Source organism: Temnothorax americanus, unplaced genomic scaffold (genome assembly GCF_048541705.1).
Source record: "Temnothorax americanus isolate GAGA-0224 unplaced genomic scaffold, ASM4854170v1 Scaffold7, whole genome shotgun sequence".
Taxonomy (NCBI): domain Eukaryota; kingdom Metazoa; phylum Arthropoda; class Insecta; order Hymenoptera; family Formicidae; genus Temnothorax; species Temnothorax americanus.
Genome location: NW_027509792.1, coordinates 6,670,302 through 6,694,388, shown reverse-complemented (window position 1 = coordinate 6,694,388; position 24,087 = coordinate 6,670,302). Strand labels below are relative to the sequence as shown.

General features: G+C 40.9%; 3 protein-coding genes and 1 pseudogene across 7 annotated transcripts in view; 1 reads left to right on the top strand and 3 right to left on the bottom strand.

Annotated features, from left to right (window-relative positions):
- Positions 1 to 6,367: 6,367 nt before the first annotated feature.
- On the bottom strand, positions 6,368 to 12,356 carry LOC143906024 (DEAD-box helicase Dbp80-like). Of its 4 annotated transcripts, XR_013259421.1 has the most exons (10): positions 12,144 to 12,333; positions 11,952 to 12,046; positions 11,516 to 11,631; positions 11,146 to 11,238; positions 10,854 to 11,071; positions 10,596 to 10,773; positions 10,263 to 10,500; positions 10,005 to 10,169; positions 8,028 to 8,251; positions 6,368 to 7,945 (listed from the first exon to the last, which is right to left on the bottom strand). XR_013259421.1 is itself a non-coding variant. In XM_077421768.1 (8 exons), the coding sequence occupies exons 1-7, from the start codon at positions 12,012 to 12,014 to the stop codon at positions 10,011 to 10,013; spliced, it is 1,065 nt and encodes a 354-aa protein (XP_077277894.1). In that variant the 5' UTR covers positions 12,015 to 12,046; the 3' UTR covers positions 9,708 to 9,847; positions 10,005 to 10,010. The 4 variants fall into 4 exon arrangements, 1 of the variants encoding a protein (XP_077277894.1); XR_013259419.1 differs by lacking the exon at positions 11,952 to 12,046 and having other exon boundaries at positions 12,144 to 12,356; XR_013259420.1 differs by having other exon boundaries at positions 11,952 to 12,333.
- Positions 12,357 to 14,062: 1,706 nt separating this feature from the next.
- Positions 14,063 to 17,239, bottom strand: LOC143906072 (DEAD-box helicase Dbp80-like). Its single transcript, XM_077421859.1, has 8 exons — positions 17,109 to 17,239; positions 16,683 to 16,816; positions 16,281 to 16,373; positions 15,989 to 16,206; positions 15,730 to 15,898; positions 15,415 to 15,652; positions 15,158 to 15,320; positions 14,063 to 15,017 (listed from the first exon to the last, which is right to left on the bottom strand). The coding sequence occupies exons 1-8, from the start codon at positions 17,172 to 17,174 to the stop codon at positions 14,779 to 14,781; spliced, it is 1,320 nt and encodes a 439-aa protein (XP_077277985.1). The 5' UTR covers positions 17,175 to 17,239; the 3' UTR covers positions 14,063 to 14,778.
- Positions 17,240 to 20,298: 3,059 nt separating this feature from the next.
- LOC143906110 (uncharacterized) lies at positions 20,299 to 22,340 on the top strand (annotated as a pseudogene). The gene is made up of 5 exons (XR_013259452.1): positions 20,299 to 20,557; positions 20,743 to 21,033; positions 21,105 to 21,614; positions 21,859 to 22,030; positions 22,312 to 22,340. The product of XR_013259452.1 is annotated as an uncharacterized LOC143906110 (transcript).
- Positions 22,341 to 23,700: 1,360 nt separating this feature from the next.
- Positions 23,701 to 24,087, bottom strand: part of LOC143906077 (uncharacterized) — a 3,235-nt gene continuing 2,848 nt past the window's right edge. Inside the window, exon 7 of the mRNA XM_077421867.1 lies at positions 23,701 to 24,087. This exon is cut by the window's right edge and continues 202 nt beyond it. The gene's annotated coding sequence lies outside the window, so the exon portion shown is untranslated.

The following is a 24,087-nucleotide window of genomic DNA, read 5'->3' as shown; positions in this document are numbered from 1 at the left end:
GTGACGGAAACTCTGTGTCTATTGCCTGTGTCACTGTTTATTCTGCATTTATACATGATTTCTGATTTCTATTCCCTGTTCCTATTGCCTGTTGCCTGGTCTATTTTCTTACGACCTTACGATTATGTCTAAGGGCCCGGACACACACTTTTGCACAACGCATAATGCGTAAGCATAAGAAAATTGATTGGTCCATACACATGTGCATAAGAAAATAGACCAATCAATTTTCTTATGCTTACGTATTATGCGTTGTGCAGAAGTGTGTGCTCTCCACTTAAGATTCCATAGACGCGGAAACGCCGTGCGGTAAAGTGCGTTGACCAATCAAAAGGCTGCCGCAAGTCGTCTGCGGCAAAATCAAAATTTGCGAGTCAACGCACTCTGCCGCATGGCGTTTTCGCGTCTATGGAGTCTTAAGACCATCGCACACAAAATGCATAGCTTAGCGTAGCATAAAGGCCATTGCACGTAACAAATTTTTAGTCATAATCGTAAGGCCGTAAGAAAATAGATCAATCACACTTGATTATTCTTCGAGCTCAAGGAGAATAATCGACTGTGATTGGTCTATTTTCTTACGGCCTTACGATTATGACTAAAACTTTGTTACGTGCAATGGCCTTAAGACCGCTGGACCAATGAGCATCTTATGTAAATCAATATGGCGACTTTATGCTGGATGCTCATTGGTTTAGCGGTCTTATGCTATGCTTATGCTAAGCTATGCATTTTGTGTGCGATGGCCATTTTGTGTGCGACAAGATCTCGCGTCGGAAATGACGTCATAAAATGAAACGTTTTGATTGGATAACTCATGACGCGGCGTCGTGACGCGACGCGCGACGCGTATAGTGAGAACGCACCTTAAGCTGCCAAAGCGTTTTCGTGTTCATGACGTCATAGATTTTGTCGTCACTTTCTACTTTCATTACTGCGGCTCGCGAGGTGAGGCATTCGCAGTAAGAACATGGCGGCTATGGCGGCACCTTTGAAAGAATTGGTCCTGAACCTCTGGCACCCGACTTTTGAAAAATTAATTTTTTTACGGAAAATGTTAGCATTTTGTTTGTAGTTGTTTGTAGCAACAAAAAATTTTGTTTGTAGTTTAATACATTAAAAATTATAAAAATTTTAAAAATTACTCGCACCCCACTTTGAGATATCTCAAATCCGCTTGCGCCATCTTCTTCAGAATCGTTTGTAGTTGTTTGTAGTGCTTTTCTTTTCATTTGTAGTTGCACCGTTCAAAAGTTATTATATTTTTGCAATAAACAAAAAGAGTAACTTTGCCAATTTTGGAGATATCTCAAGTCCGCTTGCGTCATCTTCTTCAGAATCGTTTGTAGTTGTTTGTAGTGCTTTTTTTGTTTATAGTTGCACCATTCAAAAGTTATTATATTTTTGTAATAAACAAAAAGAGTAACTTTGCCAATTTTGGAGATATCTCAAATCCGCTTGCGCCATCTTCTTTACAATCGTTTGTAGTAGTTTATGCTTTCTTTTTTATTTGTATTTTCACCGTTCTAAAGTTATATTTTTGCAGTAAGCAAGAAGTGTAATTGTGCCAATTTTAAAGATATTTTAAACGAAACGAAACGAAAACCATTACAAACAACTACAAATGATTCTACATCGAGTCGCGCAATCAGTTTTAAAATATTTCCAAAATTAGACTAGAGTAGACCCAGCATAAGTGCCCGTCGACGGCTACGGTCAACGTGACGCTACAAATGCTTTGGAGCGTTCTTCTTCTCTTTCTTTCTTTATTGAAATAAAAGAGAAGAGGAATGCTTCGAAGCATTTGTAGCGTCACGTTGACCGTAGCCTACAATAGGTGTTTTAAGCCCTAAGCCCTAAGAAATTGACCAATCACAATCAATTATTCTTCTCAAATTCAACTGTGATTGAACAATTTCTTATGCGGAGTCTACAATGCGAGTCGTGGGTCGTGAGTCGTAGGAAATGGACCAATCACAATCGAATTTGAGGAGAATAATCGACTGTGATTGGTCAATTCTTACGACTCACGACTTTTACGACTCGCATTGTAGACCTCGCATTAAGCCCAGTCTACAATAAGTTGTATCGTAAGGCTGAAGTCACATGGCATGTATTTTCCGCGTAACGCGTAACTGCGCAACCAATTAGAAGCGTTTCGCATTTTCGGTTACGCATATTCGCGCTTTTGATTGGTTACGCGATACGCGTTACGCGGAAAATATCAGTCCATGTAACCGTACCCTTAGGCTGCGGTCACATGGACTGATATTTTCCGCATAACGCGTTTCGCATAACCAATCAGAAGCGCGACTATATGCGTAACCGAAAATGCGAAACGCTCTTCTAATCGGTTACGCGGTTACGCGTTACGTGGAAAATACATACTATGTGACTTCAGCCTTAGGGTGCGGTCCCATGGATGATATTTTTCACGTAACGCGTATCGCGTAACCAATCACAGACGTTCCGCGTTTTCTGTTACACGGAATTGAATGTCTTTAGTTCACATGAGCCATTTTTTTCGCGTAACGCGTATCGCGTAACCAATAAATTACGACGTTTGACATTTTTGTTGAAACATTTTAAAAGAATGAACGATATGATTGGTTACGCGATACGCGTTACTCGGAAAAAATGGCTCATGTGAACTAAAGACATTCAATTCCGCGTAACAAAAAACGCGGAATGTCTCTGATTGATTACGCGATACGCGTTACGCGGAAAATATCAGTCCATGAGACCGTACCCTAAGGGGGTGCATTCTATCGTATTCCTATTCACGCTACACACACCAGCCACACACACACCACACACACGCCCCACGCACTCGCTATCTCTCGACATCCCATATACATATACGCGCAACACGCATACGTACTTTGACACAATATACACGTTGTCGTTATCTTTGGCATTTTGAGTTAACGTCGTACGAAGTCGTTACTCCTTTTATATGATTATTCGATAAACTTGCGACGTGGTAAACTTGACGCGGTAAACTTGTCGCGCAAAGAATTATTTTCAGAAAGAATACACAATATCATTGTTGTTTAGTCACATTTACATTTAGACACCGAGATCCCTGTTTTAAATAATACATGGAAAACTATCGTTTTAAGAATTTACCATTTCAGTACTCTTTATTAAAATTATTCAAACTACCGTAATTCTATTTTTTCACCATTTCAATACTATTCCTAAAATTATTCTAACTACGCGTTTACAAATTTTACCGTTTCGTAACATTTTCTTGAAATATTCTAAACTACCGTTTTACACAAATGTACCATTTCAGTATTCTTTCTTGAAAGTATTCCAACTACCGCATTTAAATTTTTTACATTTCAGTACTCTTGATAGAACGTATTCTATCTACCGCCATTTCACGTGTACTATTTCAGTATATCTCTTTCTTGAAAATATTCCAACTACCGTTTTGAAGATTTGACTATTCCAGCACTCTTTCTTCAAATATTCTAACTACCGTTTTTTACATCTTACCATTTCAGAACTCTTGATTGAAATATTCTAACTAGCGTTTTTAAGATTCGATCATTTCAGTACTCTTTTTTGAAATTATTTCCAACTACCGATATTAAGATTTGACCATTTCAGTACTGTTGATCGAACGTATTCTATCTACCGCATTTCCGTTGTACTATTTCAGTACTCTTCTTCAAAATATTCTAACTATCGTTTTTAAGATTCGACCATTTCAGTACTGTTTCTTGAAATATTCTAACTACCGTTTTAAGATTCGATCATTTCAACACTCTTTCTTGAAAATATTCTAACTACCGTTGTTAAGATTTTACCATTCCTGACATTTTCTTGAAAATATTTTAACTTAGTTTTTACAACGTTGACCGTTATAGCTTGAAGTTGAGAGCAAAATACACGAATAAGGTTCTTAATATACATTTGTAATAAAAACTGAACATTTAAAGTAATATTTATTTTCATTAATAATATATGTATGCAACGTATACTTGATTATTTCCAATGTATCCAGAATATCAATAAACTTTCTTAAGCATAGAAAAATGTATCAGTTAACTGAAGTCATAAATCTCTTAAATCTCAGTCTTATCTATATATAACTTAAGCTCAAGATGTGCAGACGACAATAATATAAAGATGACATATCTGACGTTGCGTTTAACAAAAATATTATGCATACGACTATTTTTTTAATTAATAATACGCAACGTATATTTTATTTATTGACTTTGTGTTTTACAAATGTATCTAATATGCATATTAATAATTATTTCTTTTTACGTTTCAGTGAATTCGCAGAGAGCAAGCCTTCATCTCCATCGCAACAAGTCGCGCGCGACGACGGTCATCCCGAGAGCGAGCAACCTTGTTTCGTTCTACATTTTTTGTCCAAATCGGAAAGTAAGTATTCGATCGTTGTTACATTTTATATTGCACACGGTCAAGTGAACGATCAACTGTTGTTCTTAAACGTTCGCACTTGGTGTACACAGCAGATGACGGACAGAGAAGAGAGCAGCGTCAGCAAAAGACGGCGGCGGCGACAGCGGCGGCGGCGGCGGCGGCGGCGGCGGGCGGCGGCGGCGGGCGCGGCGGCGGCGGCGGCGGCGGCGGCGGCAGCGGCGGCGGCAGCGGCAACGGCGGCAGCAGCGGGCAACGGCGGCAGCAGCCACGAGGATAGCAGCAATAACAACAGCGGCAAAGAGTGGGCGGTGCCGATACACCTGACCGAAAACCAGGAGTATTGGATCAGGAAGAGGGACGCCAAACTCCACGCTATCATCGTAAAAAAGGGAGGCGGAGCGGCAGCGTCGTTTGCCGCAAAACAATTCATGAAGTCGTGGAAGACCCCCAAGAAGTCGCCTCCTTATGAGAAGATGGTCAGGTCGCCTCCCCGAGACGACATTGATGCCATCAATCTCACTGTCCGGCCTGCAGGGTGTTTCAACACCCATCTCGATTTGAACAGTTGGCAGCCGGACAAGGAGAGTCATTTCCGTCGCCGTGCCGATTTCTTCCGCAATATATCGATCGATATTATGTCGAGATCGGCAAATTACGAAGACGTTTGGGAAGCCGACGAATGTATATTGTTGAGCTACAGGCTACAGAGGGATGAGGAGGAGGAGGAGGAGAGGGAGGAAAGGGAGAAACGGTATATGCGTGTGCGTGTGCGTGAGTGCGTGTATGTATGTGTGCGTGTTGATCACTTTTTCTCTTTTCAGCGCCAGGCGCGAGGAGAAGAAGAAGGAGGAGGAGGAGGAGGAAGCAGAGGACGAGGACGAGGAGGAAGACGACGATGAGAAGTACGAGGATCCCGACAATCCACAGCCGGGGCCGAGCAGCGCGAAGATCCGTCGGTAAGCTATAACATATATACCTCGAGTGTATATATACACCACACGAGTATATACTCATGTTTTCTACTTCGTTTTATTCAACTCGCGTACGCTTCTATAATCGTCTCCATTATTTATTATTTCAGACTGCGCTAAACACGGCACACGCGCATGATGCCGTCGCGTCAACCGCGCGTTGTTAATTCTTCGTCAATATTTTTTATTCAACTTGTATATATAAATATAAACATAGTTTGTCGCGTAAGTTTCAAAAGTGTCTCGTTCATTATTGTGACCACCCCTTCCTTCCTCACATTTTTCCTCGTCATCTATCCCACGTTCTTATTCACCCCCCCCCCCGCCCCCCGTCGATGTGGCCGCCACCTTGTCGCGGTGACGGGGCTTGAGCGCGCCGCGCGTTTCCTTATTCGCGCTCCTTGCGTACGCGCGCGCGCGTGGAGAACGCAGCGCGACCAAGAGCGGCCACGATTATATTACGCGACGATGCGGACGCCAAAATAACTTGCGTTAGGCAAACAAGCGGGTGATGAAAAGAAAGAAAAAAAATTCAATGACTCTATATAGCATTTCTCGAATCTATTGTGAAATTATTTAGAGAAGTAAAAATTGTGTGTGGTCATCAATCAAAATTTAAGCCTGTGCAAAATGGTTTATGACTACCGCACAAGGTCTATATATATATATATATATATATATATATATATATATATATATATATAAAATTGCGAGTTGACGCCAAGTTTCTTAATAGATTAACGCGGATTTTTGTACGTATACTTATATATATACCGGTCGCGATTGACACAGGATTGTGTTGAAAATGTTTTTTTTCCGCGATAACAGTAAAAGACATATCCAATTCCAAACGCATTACAGTTTAAGCAGAATTGAAAATTTGTTACGATATCAAAATATATGAAATCATTACACACTTAAAATTATGATGCGAAGATGATGGCGATATGATTGGCGATTTTCTTGATAATTCTACAACAATTAAACAATTTGAACAATGTGAAACATTACGTTTTATTAAGCCTAACAACAATATATTCATCTTGACAATATTGAAATAAATTATTACACGGTATAGCAGGTTACACGTTATCACAAGTATATTGTTAAATGCACAAAAACATGTTCTCACAATGTTTATTAGATTCTATACAGGATCGAAAAGTTATTTCAATAAAAAATATACAAACGTGGTTCTCTCGAAACGCTTTCGTATAAAAACACGCTCTTTTTGGTCAATGAGGATAAATATAACGTTTGATTATTTTCTCAAGATGGAAATAATCCGTCGATCATACGTGTCAGATTAAAAAAAAAAAAAAATTATGCACGTTTTTTAGTTTTATTTAGATAAAATGAATGATATTTATTGTGACACAATAAAGATTGCCATAATTTAAAATTAAAAATAATGAAACGTTTTATATTAAATGGAATGCGTATATCGTGTGTAAAAAAAAACGTTGAAAAAGAAATTTGTATCTGCTAAACGCGGGCCGTGGTACACGGGGGAATATCTCGCGATATATTCCTAGAGTAAAATTCTACAAAAACTCTACGAAAGTGGCGATATTTTTCACACGGATCTCTGGTTTCGGTTTGAGTCTCGGCTCTTGGGGAAGGTACGGCGCGCATATGTAGAAAGAGTACGCGCCAACACATGGTTTATCCTGCTAAAATGTTTATCAATATCTCTATAAGTTGTTTATCGTTTACACATAAATTATAGAATATCTAAACGTTTCTTTTTTTTCCATGTCCTGTGAAATTGTACAATAGAGTTACAAATAAAGATAAAGCCACACTTTACGGTATAATCTGATTCATCAGTCTTTGCTAATGTTAACACAATAACGTGCGAAAGAACCAACAGTTATAGACTATATTTAAGAGGCTATTTAAGAATTTTAATTAAGATACCGAAAGCATAAAACTGTTGTGAGCTAGCTTTACACAAAGATATTGGTCTTCTTCTTTATGAAATCGTCAAATTATGATTGTGATACAGTTCTACATTATCACCAGCATCGAATCTAATCTTATTTATCGTGATATACTCTTGAGAAACTGTTAAATCATTATATGTCTTAACTCGATCGCGGCGCAGAATTGCGTCCACCAATGCGTCGTTCCTCTCCCGCTCCAATCGATTCCCGTAAAAGTAGCTGTCTACATATCGAACAGTCGGTATACAACGACGGCGGATTAGTCTCAACGTAAGCAGAGAGGAGATTCATGATATGGTAGTCGCGCAACGAAATACACACTGGCAACTTATCCCTAGGAATCTTTATACACGCCGATATCACAGCCACGTCAGCCTGCGCCCGGATGACCATAGTGGCATTATTCGTAATGATGAACTTTTAAAATGTGTAGGTCCTCGTGATTTGGATGAGTTACGCGACCTTTGCCAACTTTTTGATGTGACCGTGCAAAAAGCCGGTCCCTATATACATCTCCATTTTCATTTAAATAGAGCGCATTGTTGGTATACCCGCGTGCGTGTTCCATGAGACGGTTCTTTCCACCACGAATCGCCAAATCTAACTGGTTGACGCTCGCCGCTGAAAGTAAGAAATAAAAGTTGAGACGTCTCTGAGCACTCCGTTAAGATCATTTGCGAGATAAATAATTATATTCATGTACATGATTGCCAGATCGGATCGTTATCCATTTCCACGTGTGGACCTTCCCTAGAAAATTATCCACGAGATCCTGTGTTTCTCGTCTCTGCTAACGTAAGCTTTTATAAACTCTTCGCAGAAACGCAGGAGAAAAGCCTTCCTTTTTCCAAAAATCATCCTCACACAAACGGATACAAGATGATTATATTGATAGCATTCCGATCGCACTTAACTCGCACGCATAATCTGAAAAATATTATTATTATACGGTTAACATCTTACATTTAAACACGTTACATTTACTTATACGTTACATACAAAGATGATAAACCAAAACTTGGACCAAGTTTTTGCCGCGTGGACACCGCGGGCATTAAACCAAAACTTGGACCAAGTTCTTGCCGCGTGGACACCGAAATATTTAATTAAAATTATCTGGGTGACTCTCTCACACAAACCTTTTTAATATCACACTTCATAACTCTTCATACAAAATACAAACGATTCCGTATAAAAACTTTCATTAATTTATCTATTTCGGCTAAATGCATGGTGTAAAAATAATTAATTAATTACAATTAAACGAATGACTCACACAAACCTTTTCAATTGCACTTCACAAAAGTCTTCATACGAAATACAAACGATTTCATATGGATATTCATTTCCGGTCAAATACATAATACGAATGGCAGCCACTGCTCTGATATCAACTTATTATATATAGTATAGCTGTGCGTGGGTTGCCGCGCTCTCGCTAATTAAGGCTGGTTTCACATGGAGCGTAAGACGCGTATGCGTAACTTGCGTCAGCCAATCGACGCGTCTCTCAGCTACTCTATACGCGTATGATGCGATTAATTTACCGAGACGCGTTGCGATTGGCTGTGGGTTCGGGGCGGAGCGCGCTTTAAGCGCTATGAGCGTGCTCTGTCCTTGTTCAACTTTCAGTAAGTAACAAAGACAGTCAAAATGAATATGCGGCGGTATCAACTATGTGTGTGCGGGAGCCTTTCATATACGTTTGTAATTGTTGACGTTATTTTCCGTTTGAATATATGTATGTTTAACACGTGTACGCACGTATGCGTCCCCATGCGGTACTTAATAACATATTATACAAGTTATATGGCAAATGAGCAAATACGTAAGAAGCGTGCGAAGTACAGAGAGAAAAGAGTTTTATTAGAATGAATATAAATTTATATTGTCACATTATTATTACGTGTGTGCGTTCTTTTTATCCGTGAGACGCAATAGATACAAATGACAAAACTTTTTTTTTTTTTTTTTTTTATATTAATATAGAAAAAATATACCGTTTTACATTTTTTTACGCACGCTGTTGCGTACATTATATCACACTGTTAACAATGCATGTAGTTTGAATCGCCTTACGTTTGATTCAATGAAACATAGAAAATATCAAAAAAAAAAATTAAGTACAAAACAAAAGAAAAGCTATCTTCCAACGTAGTTTGACTACGTGAAAAAGATTCTGGATACACAATCAAAAACAAGTCCGATACAAATATTATATCAAAAAACCTATAGATACATTTCGAATAAAAGCCGAATCGCGTAACCTAAGCTCTGATTTTTTTTGCATCTCATCCGCATCATTCGCGTCAAGATAATGTATCTTTCTGCCAAAGTGTTTCTCTATGTCTTTGCACAGTTGCATTGCCTTCGGCGATTCGATTAAATTAATGGCGATCCCCAATTTCCCGAATCGCCCTGTTCTTCCGATTCTGTGCAAGTACGTCTCACAATCGGCTTCGTTTTTTTCGTTCATCGGCAAATCAAAGTTAACCACTAGCGTTACCTGTTCTACATCAATGCCTGCCAGCGCCATACATTTTGTTATTAATATATTATCGTTATACTACGCTTATATATATATATATATATATATATATATATATATACACACAGGTACAGGCAAAAGTTCAGGGGACGTATGTCGTTGCTGCTGTATATTAACGTTATTCATATTTACCTCTAGCTATAAAACATTGGTGGTGACAATCACTCTCTCAAGTCCTGCTCTAAATCTATCCAGCACAGAAATCCTTTGTTCAATTGTCAAGTCCCCAAACAATATTGCTACCGCATGCCTGTCTTTCGTCATTTTCTCTGCTAACCACCTGGCCGTCGTTTTCGTCTGTAAATGAAATTACGGTATATCGTTACAACGGAGTTGCTTATTTACGGGCGTATAAACGGAGTCGTCGATATACGCGGCGAGCGCGCTTACGTGACAGAAAATAATGGCTTGTCCAATGGTGATCGCGCCATAAATATTTGTGATAGCATTATATTTTTCTTCCAACGTTTGGCAATTGATATAGTACTGTTTAATATTTTCCAAACTCTCTTCTTCTCTCGATAACCGTATTGTTATCGCATTACCGACTATAATATCCGCAAAGTTTCTCACTTCTGGCTCGTATGTCGCAGAGAAGAACATCGTTTGACACGTACGTGGCAGTGATCTGTGCATAAAAAATAAATGGTGACATATCTCGCGCGAAACATAAATGTGTAAGAGTCGGTCATGCAAATTGTAAAAACGTCTCGAGAAGCGTACTTGTGAATACGTATACACTGATCTTGATGGCCTTGCGTAGCCATCACAACGTCGGCTTCGTCCAATACAAATACCGAAATTTTGCTTAGATCGAACAACTTGAACTTTTTTCCCCAGTCAATCACTTTACCCGGAGTTCCTATAATAATGTGGGCGGTGATGTTCGATCCACGTCTTACTGCAACACGTAAAGCGCGCGTAAGAAAGTATCTTAACAGCAGAAACGTCAACGTATATAAGAAAAAACACTGTGATTACTTTTTTCTCCTATAACAGCATAGATAATTTGTATTTCAGGGCAAAAGCGCGACATCCTCGCCGCTACTTCGCCAGTTTGGAGCGCCAGCTCGTAAGTCGCCGATAAACAAAGTACCTGTGGGTACGTTTTTGCGGGATCTACCCGACTCAACATGGCGAGTACGAACGCGGCCGTCTTACCCGTACCAGATTGCGATTGCGCAATCATGTTCTGCGCCCTAGAAAGAGACGTTCCTCGTAAAATATGTGTGTTTAAGAAAGGCTGTGAAAGTAATCTCTGCGAAATGCTTACGTATCGGCGAGTAAAATGGGTAAAGCGGTTTCTTGAATTTTCGACGGTGCGTTGAATCCCATAACGTAAATACCTTTTAACAAGGCAGGTTTGCTGTGTGCAAAGTAAAAAAAAAAATACACGTTACATACATATATACCATTATCGTGACGCGTCGGTAACACAAATACGAGTAGTGGTAAACGAGTGGATCTCTCTCTAAGGCCTGTTTGTTTTCGATATACTTCTCAACTAGCGCACAAAGTTAGACGGAAAGAAAATTAAGCTCAGCGAAAACAAACAGGCCTTAAATCAGGCCCTCTCGTCGCGCGACTAAAGTTAATTATATATATATATATATATATATATATATATATATGTATATATTTACAGATTAAGTTCGTCAAAGGTTTTGACGCTGTACAACGGTGACGTTGGATCCTTCTTTTGAAACTCATCTGCTGGTGAGATCTGCTTCTTCGACGTATCCAGGTTCAAACTCGTCACCTATGCATACGACATCGGGTTACGGAACTTTTTGCATCTGGCCTCACGAAAAACTAGTGTTCAGTTCCCTGCTTCAGATACGACAAACACATGTGTAGCATGTTTCTACAAATAAAATCAGCTGTACAAGAGATGACGTCGCGTCCTAGGGAGTTAATAAAACAAAACAACTTATGACATAACAACTCGTGATATTTAAGCCGGAGTCAGGAGTCTGCTGAGTGCGAACACTCCGCGTACTATGAAAACAGGTGTCATGAGCATCAAAAGGATCACGCCGGTGCAACTGCATCCGTGGACGCAGTATAGTCCCGCTTTACCTTCGATGCCAACTTGTCCTGTTCGTCGTCGTACTGTTCCAAATCGACATTATTCGAAGCCATATCCTCTGGCACGTAAATTGCGATAGAGATAACTGCTTATCGGGATAACGCAACAAAACGCTTAAATTTGCTATCACGACCAAGAAATACACGCGCACGTGTGTTACACGACAACCTCTTTACACTCACTCTCTCTCTCTCTCTCTCGAAACTTCCGAACCACGCGTGTCGGTGTGCTCTACTGGAGGATTCGAATCGCATCCGTTGATCGACGTACGACGATCCGAAATTCAATAATAAATCATAATATAAAATATGAAATTTTCTGTTATTGAATGTCAGATCGTCGTACGTCGAACATCTGTGACGTGATCGGACGGCGCGGACGCGGACGGGACGGTGAATCCTCTCCATTCTCCATGACGTCACGGAGTCATATGGGAGTCATACGACCAATGGCGTGAGAGTACGGTTTTATCTTTATTTCTTTATGAAAAACGCGTGACCACCAAACGTTTTTACGGACGATCGTCGCGCGTGACCACCAAACGCGTCCTCCGCGCGTCGATTGAGCCGTATGAAAGTCGAATCACGTTGCGTGATAAATACGCGGTTTTTATTCCATCATCAACGTACCGAGAGCTAACGTCACGCGGAGTCGTGCGCGACCAATGGCGTGAGAGTACGGTTTTTTCTATTGTATTTCTTAAGGTCTATCCAGACAAAATTGCATATTAGGTGCACCGAGCATAACCATATGCATAAAGAAACGGCGTGGCCTAATTTTCTTAAGCCCATCGCACACAAAATGCATAGCTTAGCATAAGCGTAGCATAAGACCGTTGGACCAATGAGCATCTTATGTAAATAAATATGGCGACTTTATGCTGGATGCTCATTGGTTTAGCGGTCTTATGTTATGCTTATGCTAAGTTATGCATTTTGTGTGCGATGGCCTTTATGCACATGCATATGAACCAATCAATTCTTTTATGTTGGGTCTACAATGCGAGTCGCAAAGTCGTGAGTCGCAAGAATTGACCAATTACAGTCTAATTTGAGGAGAATAATCGACTGTGCGTGGTCAATTCTTGCGACTCACGACTTTGCGACTCGCATTGTAGACCCAGCATTATGCTTATGTTTATGCGTTATGCAAGTTTGTCTGGATTGACCTTAATTAGAAAAACGCGTGAACACCAAACGTTTTACGGACGATCGTCGCGTGTGACCATGCACCAAACGCGTTCGCGCGTCGATTGAGCCGTATGAAAGTCACACGTTGCGTGATAAATGATAAATGCAGTTGTTATTCATCAACGTATACCGAGCAACGTCATCACACTGAGTCGTGTGTGCGACCAATGCAACGCGTGACGCGCTCAGTGGAAACTCAGCCTTAAGCTAGATTCAGAGACGGAATAAATGCTCCGGAATACACACAGAGTTTCCGTCACGTTGGAAGGTGTATGTATGTGCCTTCACGTGTGCCTCGTGCCAACCACGCATAGCATTCGACGTTTTTTAGGTTGTACGTAACGATTTTTTGGTTCGTTCCTGTTCCTCGTGCCTGTGTTATGCCTGGCCGTGTGCAAGGGGCTTAACGTGCGTCTCCGCGCGTAAACTCACTCTGCATCTCTTTCTAACTATTCCCTCTCTAGTTGACAACTTTTTTTTCTTAGTGCATTAAATCGCAATGGCATTTGGTATGTACAAGCAGGACGGTCTTAAAAAATATTGCTCAAGTATATACCTTTTCCTCGATACTAATACCAGATTATAAATGTGCATTATCATATCAGATGAAATCGCGCAATTTGCAGATGTAGGTATATAGGTATACATGTGTGTATATAGCATGCGGACGCGCAGTACGCACCAAAATGATGTTTTATCGGCATTGTCGGAAAATGAGCGTGGGGCTACGTTGTACCAATTTCGAAAGTAGATGTACCGATGGCCAGGATCACTTCTTTTATCTGGCATTGTTTGTACATACACAACATCGCGTATTCCTAACCTCATTTTTAAAATAGACGAAAAAACGTTATATTGACAATCGATTGATACGAGTGAGGCGAATAATAAAAACACAGTACGCGTATTTCTTTTTCTTTTTTCTAATAATTAATCAATTAATAGTTTATTCAATTAAACGTTATTTTTCGAACGAAAAGTTACCCAACCTAATATATACGTTTCTACAGTTATTCGAATAACTTTTAACATTTTCATGTATTATTATGCATCGATATAATTATTGCTATAATATAAAATCTTTAATAACATAAATATTACATAATGTTCTTTGGTTTTCTTACACACACATAACTCTCATTACTTATCTTATATTAACTTTTTACAGCGACGTGTCAAATCTAACTTTGCACACGCCACGTATAAAATTAAATTTAACGCGCGTAAATTTAAACGCGCGTATCTATTGGAAATAAAATTATACGGTCAAAAAATAATTATTCGCTACTTTGTCTTCGGAACCAAAGCTTTTAAGTGTAAAACGAAATGTCAATGCGTGCACTTTTAACCTATACGACGCGTGCCGTCGGCAGATGCCGACTGAAAAATATCGAATTTTGAATCGCCTTACGTTCGATCCAATGAAACTTGGAAAATAGCGAACAAAAATATAAAGTATAAAACAAAAGAATGCGTTGATATTCCAAATACACGCAAAGACAAGTCCAATAAAAATATCGTATCAAACCTATATCCTAAACCTAAAACCTATATCTAGATATATATATATATATATACATTCCGAATATGAAAGCCGAATCGCGCTTATAGCCTAAGCTCCGATTTTTTACATCTCCGCCGCATCTTCCGCGTCAAGATTACGTATCTTCTTGCCAAAGTGTATCTGTATGTCTTTGCACAGTTGCCATGCCTTGGGCGAGTCGATTAAATTTATGGCGATCCCCGATTTTCCGAATCGCCCTGTTCTTCCGATTCTGTTCAAGTAAGTCTCAAAATCGGCTTCCTTTTTTTCATTCATCGGCAAATCAAAGTTAACCACTAGCGTCACCCGTTGTACATCAATGCCTGCCAAAAGTACCATACATTTTATTATTAATATATTATCGTTATACACACTACGCTTAGATTACACACATAGGTACAGGCAAAAGTTTATCAGCACGCGCGTCGGTCGTTGCTATTATATTAACGTTCTTCATATTTACCTCTTGATAAAACGTTGGTGGTGACAATAAATTTGTAAAGTCCGTGTCTAAATTTATCTAGGACTTGTAGTCTTTTGTCCATCGGCAAATCGCCTGATAACATGGCTACAGGGCGCCCGTTAATCGTCATGTTCTTTGCCAACCACCTGGCCGTCGATTTCGTCTGTAAATGAAAGTACGGTATTTCGTTACAACGGAGTTGCTTATTTACGGGCGTATATAAACGGAGTCGTCGATGTACGCGCGCGGGCGCTTACCCGACAGAAAATAATGGCTTGTCCAATGGTGATCGCGTCATAGATATTTTTGACAGCGGTATATTTTTCCTCCGACGTTTGGCAATTGATATAGTACTGTTTGATATTATCCAAACACTCTTCTTCTCTCAATAATCGTATTTGCAGCGCATCGCCGGCTATCATATCCGCAAAGTTCCTCACTTCTGGCTCGTATGTCGCAGAGAAGAACATCGTTTGACACGTACGTGGCAGTGATCTGTGCATAAAAAATAAATGGTGACATATCTCGCGTGAAACATAAATGTAGCGTCGCGGTCATCTCGAGAAGCGTACCTGTGTATAGTTACGCAATCTTCTTGCGTAGCCAACATTACGTCAGCTTCGTCCAATACAAACACGGATATGCGACTCAAATCGAAGACGCAGTACTTGAGCCCCCACTCAAGCACTTTGCGAGGCGTTCCTATCAATATATGCGCGGTGATTTCTGATCGAGGATTCACTGTGTAACACGTGGTAAAGCAAGCGTAAGAAATTATCTCAACAGCAGAAACGTCAACCTCTATATGTAAGAAAACACTGTATATTTTACCTCGCTCTCCTCGAACAGCATACATAATTTGTATCTCAGGGCAAAAGCGCGCCATCCTCGCTGCTACTTCGCCTGTTTGTATGGCGAGTTCATACGTCGGTGATAAGCAAATCACCTGGGGGTACAGTTTCATGGGATCGACCCGATGTAACATGGCCATCACAAAGGCGACCGTTTTGCCTGTGCCTGATTCCGATTGCGCAATCATATTCTGCGCCCTAGAAAGAGACGTTCCTCGTAAAATATATGTGTTTAAGAAAGGTTTTGAAAGTAATCTCTGCGAAATGCTTACGGATCGGCGATTAAAATTGGTAGAGCGAGTTTTTGAATTTTCGACATAGCGTTGAACCCCATTGAGTGGGCACCTTTCAATAACTCAGGTTTTCTGTGCGCAAAGTATAAATAATACACGTTACATACATATATACCATTATCGTGACGCGTCGGTAACACAAATACGAGTAGTGGTAAACGAGCGGATCTCTCTGTCTAAGGCCTGTTTGTTTTCCGATAAATTTGTCAACTAGCGCACAAAGTTGGACGGAAAAAATAATATAACGCAGCGAAAACAAACAGGCCTTAAATCAGGTCCTCTCGTCGCGACTAAAAGTTAATTATATATATATATATATATTTATTTATATATATATATATATGTGTGTGTGTGTGTGTGTGTGTGTGTGTGTGTACTTACATGCAAAGCACGTCAAAGGTTTCTATAGAATACAACGGGGACGTTGGATAAGCCTTGTTGTTGGTCTGTACAATTTTTCTCAGCATCACTTTATATTTGTTTTCAGCCTTGTCCCACAGGTAGGATGCTGTCACCTATGCATACGACATCGGGTTACGGAACTTTTTGCATCTGGCCTCACGAAAAACTAGTGTTCAGTTCCCTGCTTCAGATACGACAAACACATGTGTAAGCATTTAAGCCGCGGAGTCAGAGAGAGAGAGAGAGAGAGAGAGAGAGAGAGAGAGAGAGAGAGAGAGAGAGAGAGAGAGAGAGAGGAGTCTGCTGAGTGCGAACACTCCGCGTACTATGAAAACAGGTGTCATGAGCATCAAAAGGATCACGCCCCGGTGCAACACATCCGTGGACAGTTTAGTCCCGCTTTACCTTCGATCCCAAGTTGTCCCGTTCATCGGCGTGCTCTTCCACCAAGTCGACATTATTCGAAGCCATATCAACGCTTCGTAAGTGCTTCGCGACAGTGCGCGTAATACTCCCGGGCGTCGCAGGTGCCCCCGCGAAAGAGGCCGCTCACGTAACGGAATTCCTCGATCTTGTCCTGGTCCACGAGGACCGCGTTGAGCTTCGCCACCAGACAAGTGTTCCGTTTTTGAAAATCGGGCGGTGACACGTAGTCGTGAGCTTCGCGCTTGCCGCTGTTGTCCGGTAGGATGGAATAACTCTCGCCGGAGCTGTTTGTCAACGTCAAGCCGTTGCCACCGTGCAGCCCGTCGAGACTGTTGCACTTAATGGAGAAACCGGGCGGCGGTAAGGTCGGGGAAGCAAAACCGGGTGGCGGATTCGTGATTCGTGAAGCCTGGCGGTCCGCTACTCGTGCTCTACCCAAAGCGGGAAATTCCTCCGTCCGATGGATATTATTGTTGGTTGCGTTCAGGCTATCTATCTTCAGCTCGCTGCGCTTCCTCTGCTTCTCCCCGTTCGAAGAACCAATGCCTCCGCTTCCGGATTCCGTATTTATAACGGTCGCGATTCCCGAACTACCGTTCGCGTTGTTCTTGTTCTTTCTCTTATAACGCGACAAAACTCTTGATTTTCTATCCCGACCAAGCGCACGTGTGTTACCCGACCAACCTCTTTACACTCGTCTCTCTCTCGAAACTTCCGAACCACGCGTGTCGGTGTGCTACTGGAGGATTCGAACCGCGTCCGTTGATCGACGTACGACGATCCGAAATTCAATAGTAAATCATAATATAAAATATGAAATTTTCTGTTATTGAATGTCAGATCGTCGTACGTCGAACATCTGTGACGTGATCGGACGGCGCGGACGCGGACGGGACGGTGAATCCTCTCCATTCTCCATGACGTCACGGAGTCATATGGGAGTCACACGACCAATGGCGTGAGAGTACGGTTTTATCTTTATTTCTTTTATGAAAAACGCGTGACCACAAAACGTTTTTTACGGACGATCGTCGCGCGTGACCACCAAACGCGTCCTCCGCGCGTCGATTGATTCGTATGAAAGTCGAATCACGTTGCGTGATAAATACAGTTTTTATTCATCAACGTATTTACCGAGCAACGTCACACACGCGGAGTCGTGCGCGACCAATGGCGCGTGCCATTAAGAACATCCCCGTTCGATCCCCCTGTCGCACACAAGGTCCAGTGGAAATTCAGCCTTAAGCTAGATTCACAGACAGAACGCGTCAAGCGCGTCAAGTAGCGAGAGAGCAGCAACCCGATCAGCTATAGAGGGCCGGTATTCATAATCAGATCTTATTTCAAAACCGTCTTAAGTAATATATATATCTTAAGGCCAGGACACATAGAAAAACTCAAGCCCCTTGCACAATGCTAGGCGCAACGGGCACGAGGAACAGGAAATAACCAAAAAATCGTTACGTACAACCCAAAAAATTCGAATACTATGATTGGTTGGCAACAGGCAATAGGCGCAGAATTTCCAACATGACGGAAACTCTGTGTCTATCGCCTATGTCACTGTTTATTCTGCATTTATACATGATTTCTGATTTCTATTCCCTATTCCTCGTGCCTGTTGCCTAGCATTGTGCAAGGGGTTTTAAGCAGTAAAACTCAAGCATTAATAAGCAACGCAGCCACGCACAGTCAAGAACTTAAGGCACGGCCCTAAATAAGCGTCAGCGACGCCATATCGTTGATTTCTTATGCCCGGTGTCCACGCGGCAAGAACTTGGTCCAAGTTTTGGTTTAAGCCAATCAAATTGCAGCTCTTACAGAAAAGCAGCAATTTCATTGGCTTAAACCGAAACTTGGACACAGTTGTTGCATCGTTGACACCGGGCATTACTGTTTAAGTTTTTTTTATGTGCCAAGGCTCTTAAGATGCTAATACGACTCTGTAATTGGTTAATGTCATGTTAAGGCCCGTGCACGTAACAAAGTTTTTATTCATACGCGTAAAGCCGTAAGAAAATAGGCCACGCACACTTTAATATTTTTCGAGCTCCAGGGGAGAATACGTGACTGTGCGAGGTGTATTTTCTTACGGCCTTACGAGTATGACTAATATTTTGTTACGTGCACGGACCTTAAAGATTGTACTTGTAATGGTCTTAATATAAAACCCCGACTATATTAATACCGGCCTATAAGAGAAGCCACATTGTTTATCATTCTTTCTATTAACTTGATACGCAAAAATCGTTGCTGATCACAATCGGAAGTGACATATCAATAATAATACGTTTACGCGAGCGTAAGGCTGGATTCACATGGAGCGTAAGATGCGTACGCGTAACTTGCGTCGGCCAATCAACGCGTTTCAGCTACTATACGCGTATGTGACACGATTAAATACTGAGACGCGTTGATTGGCTGACGCAAGTTACGCATATACGCATCTTACGCCCCATGTGAAACCAGCCTAAAGGCCTTTACGCATAAAATGCCGTAAGGACGTAGAACGTAAGCGTAAGAAAATCGATCAATCCCAATCGAGTATTTTCTTCTACTCGGATTACGGATAGTACAATACTCGATTGGGATTGGTCGATTTTCTTACGCCTACGTTTTACGTCCTTACGCGATTTTATGTGTGAAGGCCTTACGGGCCTTGGCACATAGAAAAACTTAAGCAGTTAAACTTAAAGCCTGTATCAGACTATCGACTGCGAAGACCGACCCGACTGCCGATCGCGACTGCCGACTCACATTTAGCCAATAGACCATGGTCTATTGGCTAGATGTGAGTCGGCAGTCATGGTCTATTGGCTAGATGTGAGTCGGCAGTCGCGATCGGCAGTCGGGTCGGCCTTCGCAGTCGGTAGTCTGATACGGGCTTAAGCAGTAAGAAATCAACGGTATGGATTCGCTACCGCTTAGGGCCGTGCCTTAAGTTCTTGACTGTGATTGGCTGATTTGTTTACTGCTTGAGTTTTACTGCTTAAGTTTTTCTATGTGTCCGGGCCTTAAGAGTCACGCACGTTCGACTCTGCTATTCAGCGGCTTGCTCCGCTGGGTTGCGTTCCAAAATTTACTCTGGGTAACTAAAATCTATAGTTTACGTCACGTACACTGTAGCATTTTAGTTAACTAGAGTGAATTTTGGAACGCAGCCCTGAAAACGCGCCCATTTATTTTCTCTTGCAACGCGTCTTCTGCTTCTCCATCCGTCGTGTAATAAATCTCGTACATACATACGTTGTTACTATTACTTATTTCGCAGTTATCATTAAAATAAATATCTCGGAGAACATTACATAGATAATCTTTCCATCGACAAAAATAAGGATAAAAATGTCGTAGATTCTCGTGTAGCGTCGTCATAGCGTCGTCGCAGACGTCTGGCCTTTGTGACCGTGACGTTTCAATCCCTTCACACAGTGAGTATTTAATCATATTTTCCGCGAACGTCGTGAACCTAAACGGCCGGTAAGGTGTTATTAATGGATATCAACAAACTGTACTACGTATTTATTATTTTACGTACAGTGTAGTTAGTTAAAATATTTAGATTCGTATGTTCGAAGACATGTTTGGAATTTTAAGCGTTCTTATGATCTTTCAGATGACTTCAAACGATCTATATAATATTTTCTCTGAGACCGTCTGTAACTGATAACTGCGAAATATGTACGAGTAACAGAACGGGCACTTGTACAAGATACTTGTACTTGTATATGTACTTGTACATGTACTTGATATGGTACTTGTATACACGACGGACGGAGAAGACAAGTTGCAAGAGAGTCACGGATACAGAGTAAGAGAAGCCACCGTGTTTTTCGTCGATGCTACACAGAAGACGTTTGAGATAAAACCGGAGACCAAGCTCAGTCAAATCCAAAAGTTTTTCAAGGTTAGTTCGAACGTTGGTTCGTAGTTTGATTAACGAGTTACACACGTACGTGTCCGTACGTATCCCTGCAGTTGTACAAGCAACGTTTTTGGCACAAGCTAGTATGGAGTATGCAGGAGTATGCAGTAAAAGCGGCCGGAAGGGTTCGCAGAGCACGAACGCCAAGGATGGTTACTCACTTCGGGACGCATTGACATACGCCATGGATATCTTGTTAAAGAAATAAAGACAGTCCTCACCAAACGCAGGATAGTTGTACTTACTTGTCACACCCCTAAACTCGTGGACGACGAAAAACCGCGCATCAGATCGAAGGCTGCCGTCTTGAAAGACTTGGACATTAACGTGTACGTGCGTGGCGTGGAAAACATCGTTGATGCACGCGCAGTTCTATAAAGATTTAGGATGCTGTCAAGGAAGATAGACATAGATGTTTACAGAATGACATCGCTGCTGGTGGATCTGGTGCAGCAGCGTAAAGCGCTGTCTAAAATTATTGCGCACGTAAGCTTTCAGGTGTGCGATGGCCTGGATATTGTGATTTGGTCGTGCGTAATTTAGGCAGGCAGGTCTTGACGTTGGTGAGTACGCGTTATTTTTACAACCGTGTCAACGCGTTTACAAGTAAAAATCTAAGTACAGAAAACGTAGATGCTTGCAAACGAACGTGTTGAGCAAAGCGACTAATAAAGTTTTATCGAGATGAAAGTATTTGAAAAGTGAAGAGACTTGTATCGTTCTCACATAACGTAATAAAAAATCTTGCTTAAACGGACACGTCTTGTATTTTTTATGTCTTACGATTGCGTTGCTTGATTATTACAGGACATCGACAGTGACAGTGAGGAACTTGCGCGGTTACTTTTTGTGATACCAGAGGAAGTTAACTTGAAAACTAAGGAGCCACGTGGTGGTATAAAGCTGCTTTTCACGCAAAAAGAGCTGCACCGGATAAAATATACACCCACCCCCAGCCAAGACACGCGGTGTAAGGCCGGTATATATATATATATATGTGTGTATATTTTTTCATTTAGTTTTTCATACGTTTCGAACGTTTGAACGAGGACTCGTTCATTTTCTCTCACTCGTCGCCTATTAAAAATGTCACTTTTGCCAGAGAAAGCTACTTTTCGTATAAAAAAGATTATTTTAATGCTGTGTAAGCTTCAATTTTTTTTTTCGTCAAATATATTTATGTCACGTTCAGATATCTTCTATAATGTAGGCAGATCTATTTTTTGTGCGTTTTATGCGTAACGTGTGTCTCTAAGACAGTCTTCGTCAAACTCATGCCAACATTTTAAGTACGAGTTTTAGAAAATCTTTAACTACGTTATTTTTCGTTTCACAAACAATTAAAATTTTTATTATATATATGGAACTGATTGCGCATCACCGTCAAGATTTAAAATAAAATAATAAGATTACAGTAAAATAACAGAAAGTATATATTTATTTAATTCTAATACACGTATCATTTTCTATACGCTTTATGAGATATTTTTGAAATCAAGTCCAACGTTTATGGTCCGTAATCATTTTTTTCCTTGCTTTTTTTCATCACGTAGATCGACGTGCGTTTTTATTATCGTATAACTTATATTTTACAAACGTAACACGTCAGACATGATCTTGTTGCGTACCACGAACACACCGACGTCAATATATATTATATCGAACGGTGCACAGCATATCTTCTCCACTTAAAAACGTAGTCTGACCATAGTTGCCACGGACATACGTGTCTTGTTTTTATTAAATTAAAAACATTTATTACACTATATAAATGTTAACATTACTTTTATAATTACATTTAGTTTTTAATTAAAAGTAATGTAAAATAGAAACGTTATGCTCTATTACAATTATCAATGAGTTTAAAAAGCAAAAATCGTCCATGTGTTGTAAAAATATTTTCAACCGTTGAATATAACCTACGTTAATTTGACGCTTTTAAAATTAATAAATCTGATATATCAACGTACGCGTAACATGTACTACGTTTACGCGAGAGCGTTACTCATGATACGTTTCTTCGCGTAAACGGATTTTAGTGTCGCGGTCGTTATATTAGCCCACGTAATATATATACGTATCGTACATATAGCTTTGTATTGTCGTCGTCATTATACTAGCCAATCTAAACGTATTTCCTTATACATACGTGTCAGTACATTTTATCGCAAAAATATAAGTGACGTATACGTCAGAGTGTCAATGTACTCCTACGTATGCAATAGAATATACAATTTTTTGACGTCGTAAAAATATCTAATAGACATATGTATATATAGCGCGTTCTCTCTTATCTAGCGACGGTTGCTCGATGATAATCGCAACATTTCGGTGCCGTTTCTCTACTCGAACCGTCGCGCGTATCGTCCGGTCGCTCGGTCGATCGTCCGGCCTCGCGTGGTCGCTATTACCCCCAGTTGGAAACCACTGTCACGTTTTCCGCCGGACAGGTCAACTTTCGTACGCTTTCCCTAGGTCAAGCTAGCTGATCCGGACTCTGTTGGCGCTTAGGACCGGTTGTCAGGCTCGCCATGCCGACCGTTAACCGTTTCGATGTATCCCGGGTTTTCCCGACTTTTGTCCTAGTGCGTGCTTCGCTCAAGACATTTCGAGCGGTCTGATATTTGCTGGGCAGGTGTTCCCAAGTGTCCCGAAGCAATTTACATCATGTCGACGGTTTCGCCCCGCCGTCGCGATACGGTCGCGTTGCCCCGCTACGCGCGGATATTTTCGTATCTTCGCGTTGTCACGTTACCCCTTATTCGACTAATCCGCGTTCCGTCGTGACGGATCTTTGTTTTCGTGGACTGAGCTTGCTAGCTCTTAATCTCTTTTGAAGTGGATTAACGCTGGACAACGCGAGGGGGGATAGAGGGTTTGAAAAAGGGAATGGACACAAGGTAAGTGGAAAAGGTAAGTATGTAAAACTAATGTAGACAATAATTTTTTGGCTACAGCTTTTTGTATTCAACCAACGGAGTTGTTCTACTTAAACAATATAATGACACATAATAAATATAATAGATATATAATGAC

Excerpts from the sequence above, each read along its gene's own strand:
- LOC143906024 (XM_077421768.1), bottom strand. The coding sequence starts at position 12,014 with ATGGCTTCGAATAATGTCGATTTGGAACAGTACGACGACGAACAGGAC. Across the intron at positions 10,774-10,853 it reads TGCTGTTATAGGAGAAAAAA|TAAGACGTGGATCGAACATC; the intron begins GTAATCACAGTG and ends TACGTGTTGCAG. Across the intron at positions 10,170-10,262 it reads AAGCCATTATTTTCTGTCAC|ACGAAAACGACGGCCAGGTG; the intron begins GTAAGCGCGCTC and ends TTTCATTTACAG.
- LOC143906072 (XM_077421859.1), bottom strand. The coding sequence starts at position 17,174 with ATGGCTTCGAATAATGTCGACTTGGTGGAAGAGCACGCCGATGAACGG. Across the intron at positions 16,207-16,280 it reads CCAATTTTAATCGCCGATCC|GGCGCAGAATATGATTGCGC; the intron begins GTAAGCATTTCG and ends GTCTCTTTCTAG. Across the intron at positions 15,653-15,729 it reads GATTGCGTAACTATACACAG|ATCACTGCCACGTACGTGTC; the intron begins GTACGCTTCTCG and ends TTTTATGCACAG.